The sequence below is a fragment of the Geospiza fortis genome, unplaced genomic scaffold (genome assembly GCF_000277835.1).
Source record: "Geospiza fortis unplaced genomic scaffold, GeoFor_1.0 scaffold11, whole genome shotgun sequence".
NCBI lineage: Eukaryota > Metazoa > Chordata > Aves > Passeriformes > Thraupidae > Geospiza > Geospiza fortis.
Genome location: NW_005054304.1, coordinates 13,121,322 through 13,125,710, shown reverse-complemented (window position 1 = coordinate 13,125,710; position 4,389 = coordinate 13,121,322). Strand labels below are relative to the sequence as shown.

The window sequence follows — 4,389 nt, the reverse complement described above, 5'->3', positions numbered from 1 at the left end:
AAAATTTATCTCAATTTTGTGGGACAATTATCCATGGTACTGCAAATTTCTTTTCCCCTTAGTATAAACTACAGACCTCAGTGGTAGACTTTTTTTTAAAACAGATTCCTTTGTTTAGGACTTAATTAATAGTCACTTCCTCAAGCCCTGACAAAACACCATAAATACTTCAAATGTCTTTCAATTCCTAAACCTTCTAGCCTAACCTACCAGTTAAAAGCCTAATTTCTAATCAATTTGCTCAGTGCCTTGGTTTGGGCTTGTTTCTGTCAGAATACAGTGGGACTTTTAGTGTTTTGTATATCTGTTTGAGATTTGACTCAAACAAAAATGAGCTCAATGTTGACCTCAGCGCTGTGACAATCTGTTTTCTGCTTTGCTGTTTTGCAAAGTCTGTTAATTTGTTGGCAAAATTATTACTGTTGAAAAGGGGATAAAGACAGAAGCAAGCAGCTGCAAGCTGCATTTGCATAGCAAATAATAACACAAATCAAGACAAGTCTGTTCCCTGTGCTTGAGCAATTAGAGACCAGTGCCCAGACACTAGGGAAAAGGGTAATTTTCCTTGGCAATCAAAAAACCCAAAATAAAAACCCAACACCCTGCAAAATCACTGTGAATGTGACAATGATAAATTACCCCACCCCCCTATAATTCTGAAACCAATGCATGAAGGAATACATAGTCATCCTCATTTATGTTTTTGATGATGGGATATTAAATTTTGTGACAATTTATTATTAGATAGGTTTGTCAAAGGTATTCTTTCCCCTTGTTCTTTGCTGCTTTTGCTAGCTGAACTTTCCTGATCTTTTTCAAATACCTATTTCAGATATTGATGAGTGCCTTGAAGGTGGTTTGGGAACCTGTGGCCAAACCTGTATCAATATTCCAGGGTCATACATCTGCTCCTGTTTGCCTGGCTACTCCTTGGGTATTGACAAGCAGTCTTGCTATGTGAATGGTAAGGACATTTTCTTTTTTGATAACTGAAAAAGGGCTTTGGAGATTCAGCTAGTACTCCTTTTCAAAGTGAACCCGGCCTGCTGGTCCCTACTGGTCAGTGACTGGAGTTCTCTGGTTTGCTGACAAAAATCCTGCTACTTTGTGGTAAGAGGCAAGGCCAAAAATGGGTGCCACAGTAGAATGATGGTGAAGAATGTAAACTATGGTGGTAGAAAGATGAATGAACATATGAAAACAAAACACTAAATTTAATTACTTCCTATTTGCCCTCTCTGCCAGTTTAAAACTGTGAACTCTCTTATCCCATCCTTACTTCCAAGAAGACATGGCAGTGCACAAGATTCTGCTACCTTGGCTGCTTTCAGTCTGCTGGCCTCCGTGTCTTCCCAGTATGTTTAGGTTCTAGGGACAGTGCTGTAAGATCAGAAGCAGGAAGCTCTTATTTTTGCTTTCATCCATTGGTAGTTAAAACACATGAGTGCAACTGTGAGTTATTCTCTCCCTTCCTCTGACATGAGTGTATAAATTCATTTTTAAATATGGGAGATCCATTTAAATTTGAAAGTTTTTAACTCTTCTAAGAAGAAAATGTTTATAGTTACAGCCTTTAATTAAGCCTCATTTTGTCCTCAACTGATGCTACCCAGGGGAAAAAAAAAAGAGTTGGATTTTATTGATTAGCTTAATCCTATATTGCATCTAGAGTATGAGGTGGGAGTGCTCTGAAATTCATCTCTTACCTCTCCACTTTGAATTCCTGAATGCTTGGCATTGGTTCCTGCCTGGGTTACATCATTGCTCCCTTCTGATCCAGGACTTCAACTTTTCTATTTTTTGGCTAGTATTTTTTGGCTAGTATTTATCTTGCTAATGCAGAGATGGGATGTGACAAGGCACGTTTCTGACCTGAGAAGTGGGAGCTGTACTTGAGTCCCTGTGTGTGTAGATTTTGGGACTATGAACATAACCAAAATTATTCTGTAGAGCTCCCAAACTCTCATTGTCACAATTATTTTAGAATAGAGGCCCTAGAATCATCAGAGTTATCAGCAACATGTAACTCACAAAGACCCAAACTGGATTTTTTTGTGGTCCTGCCTAAACATCCATAGTTCCTCTGGAAACTCTCCCCTTCTGAACTGAAGCGAAAACCAATGTGTTTTTTCCCAGTGATATTTGTGCACAGGTATCTTTCAAAGAACAATCTTTCCTCCATATTGGAGTACTTAAACTTTTTAACATGTAATTACTAACATTTATAGTAACTGCAGAAAGTAACAGACAGAGCTACTGTGATGCATAAGAAACCCTTAAGTCAGGTATAAACTCTTCTGTGGGGGATACACCAGGTGAAATACCCTCATGTTAAAAAGGCAGGAAGATCTTTGGTGCAGATATGGTTTACTTGGTAATTAAACCCCTGATAAAACTGAGTCCTAAATCTGCCTGGTGCCTCTATAGCAAAAGTTGGCTTTGTTCAGTTCTTGTTCCATTCAGAGCCCTCATTCACAGGTACCTGGTAGGGAATTCAGAGAGTGGAAAGGAGAAAACCAAAGTGTATAAATATTCTTGGTCAACTAATTGGCAAGACTGCAGGCAGTAGCTGTCACATCCCTTAGATAAATCAGCCTGGCCACTCTTCAGTGTTCATTTAACACTCACATGAAGCAAGTTCATTGTTCAAATATGGGGTTGCTCAGTTCAAGTAGCAGCAGGAAAAGGGAGTAATTAAAATCCTGTAAGCAGCTGTTATAATTAGGTGATAGCTTTAAAATTTGAGATACAAAATATTCTGCTAACATAGCAACAGTGTACTGACCATCTTCCCTGCAAACAAGGTAAAATTACATCTTGGGTGCTCATCAGAACTTTCTTGACTTGGAGAAATCAGAATTTGTCTCATTCCTCTGCTTTGAAAGGATAATTAAACAACCTTGCAACTAGGAAGGTGAAGAATCTGTCTCAATTTTGTAGAAGAGCTTTTTGTTGAGATTAAAGCCTCAGTTTTCATTCTAATAGTAAAGATATTTAGTTAAAAAAAGAAGTGAACCTTGTCAATAAAACCAGTTTAATTTTCAAAGGTATGTGTGTAAGAAAACTGGTGGTAGTGCATCTTTGATGGCAGCTATTCCCAATGAATGGAAAGTTGCTTCTTCATTGTAGAATAATTCAGCAATTGATTACACAGGTTTGAAAGCTGTCATCCTGTTGGATCTATATAAAAAAACTTACATTTCAAGTCAGTTGGTTTGTGTACTACTTGTATGCCAGGATCTGTTGTTTCAGGCAACCATGTTCTAAAATTCCAACCTTAGTAACACAATGGGATTTATGTTCTGTATGTTTTTTTTAGTTTAAAATTAAATTAAAGAATAGACTCAATGCCCACAAATAGGTAGTTATATATAACAAACCAAAAAGCAAACAACATACCCATGTTTATTTTCAAAATGAAAGTTAAAATATGTTCATTACAGAAGAACTGCTTTCCTACATGCACTTGACAGGCAGCCTAAATGAAAACCCTTGTGGTTTGGAAAGGTAATTAGGGTTCCTTGAGCAATCTTAATTGTAGTCATGGTTCCTTGTACAATCTTAATTGTACTCTACAGTGACACCCTAAAAATAACAAAGAGGACTTAATAAAACTGGATCAAACCAAATTATTTTGCCATACTAGTTGTACTTCCATACCCTGTTTTAAGGTTGCACCAAGGCTATTGGGATCATCCTAGCTGCTCATCACTTTCAGCCTTAATTGGTTTTCTGGATCATGGGGCATAATTGGAGTGCCTTTCCTTTTAACATATTTTATGTAAAGTTACTGTTATACTCTTACCCTTTGCTCATTCCAAATAGAGATTTTATCTGGAAGAAGTTGTTGCTTCTGAGCCGTCAGATTTTTAAGTACAGGTCTTTTGTTTTCCTTCAGCCTTCTACAGAACAAACCTCCCCAATCTCCAGTTTCTTCATTTTTCCTGTCTTGAGATCTTCAATTTCCCTTTTTAGATAGTTAAAGGAAGGTTCCAGGCTACCTCTTCGTAATAAATTCTTGCTATAACACAATAGTTTGAAGTGATCTTCAACTTGGAGGCACATCCATGGCAAACTTCTTTCAACCTCAGTTGGCAAGCATGCAGCTGTTGTTCTGACCTCTGACCGGGCTGTAGGATTTGGGATAAGTGGTAACAACCACTGTCATTTCAGTTTCCTAACTCAGATTTTTGCCATAATTTTCAGCATCAAATGTGAAAGGACCATTCCATTTATATATTACTGGTTCTCTGTGATACACCTAGAAAGTTGCTATTAAAGAATGAGACATCTAAATCTTGAGCTTTCTCTTTGACTAGTATGCAACTGATGAGAATTTAGTGCAGCAAAAATGCAATGATTATCATTTAATTGGTCTCATTTTGTTTT

General features: G+C 37.4%; 1 protein-coding gene across 1 annotated transcript in view; it reads left to right on the top strand.

Moving 5' to 3' along the window:
* EGF (epidermal growth factor) overlaps positions 1 to 4,389 on the top strand; it is a 59,308-nt gene that overhangs the window by 8,646 nt on the left and 46,273 nt on the right. Inside the window, exon 2 of the mRNA XM_014311920.2 lies at positions 833 to 964. Within this exon, the coding sequence (XP_014167395.1) occupies positions 833 to 964 (132 nt within the window). The remainder of the gene's footprint in view (positions 1 to 832; positions 965 to 4,389) is intronic.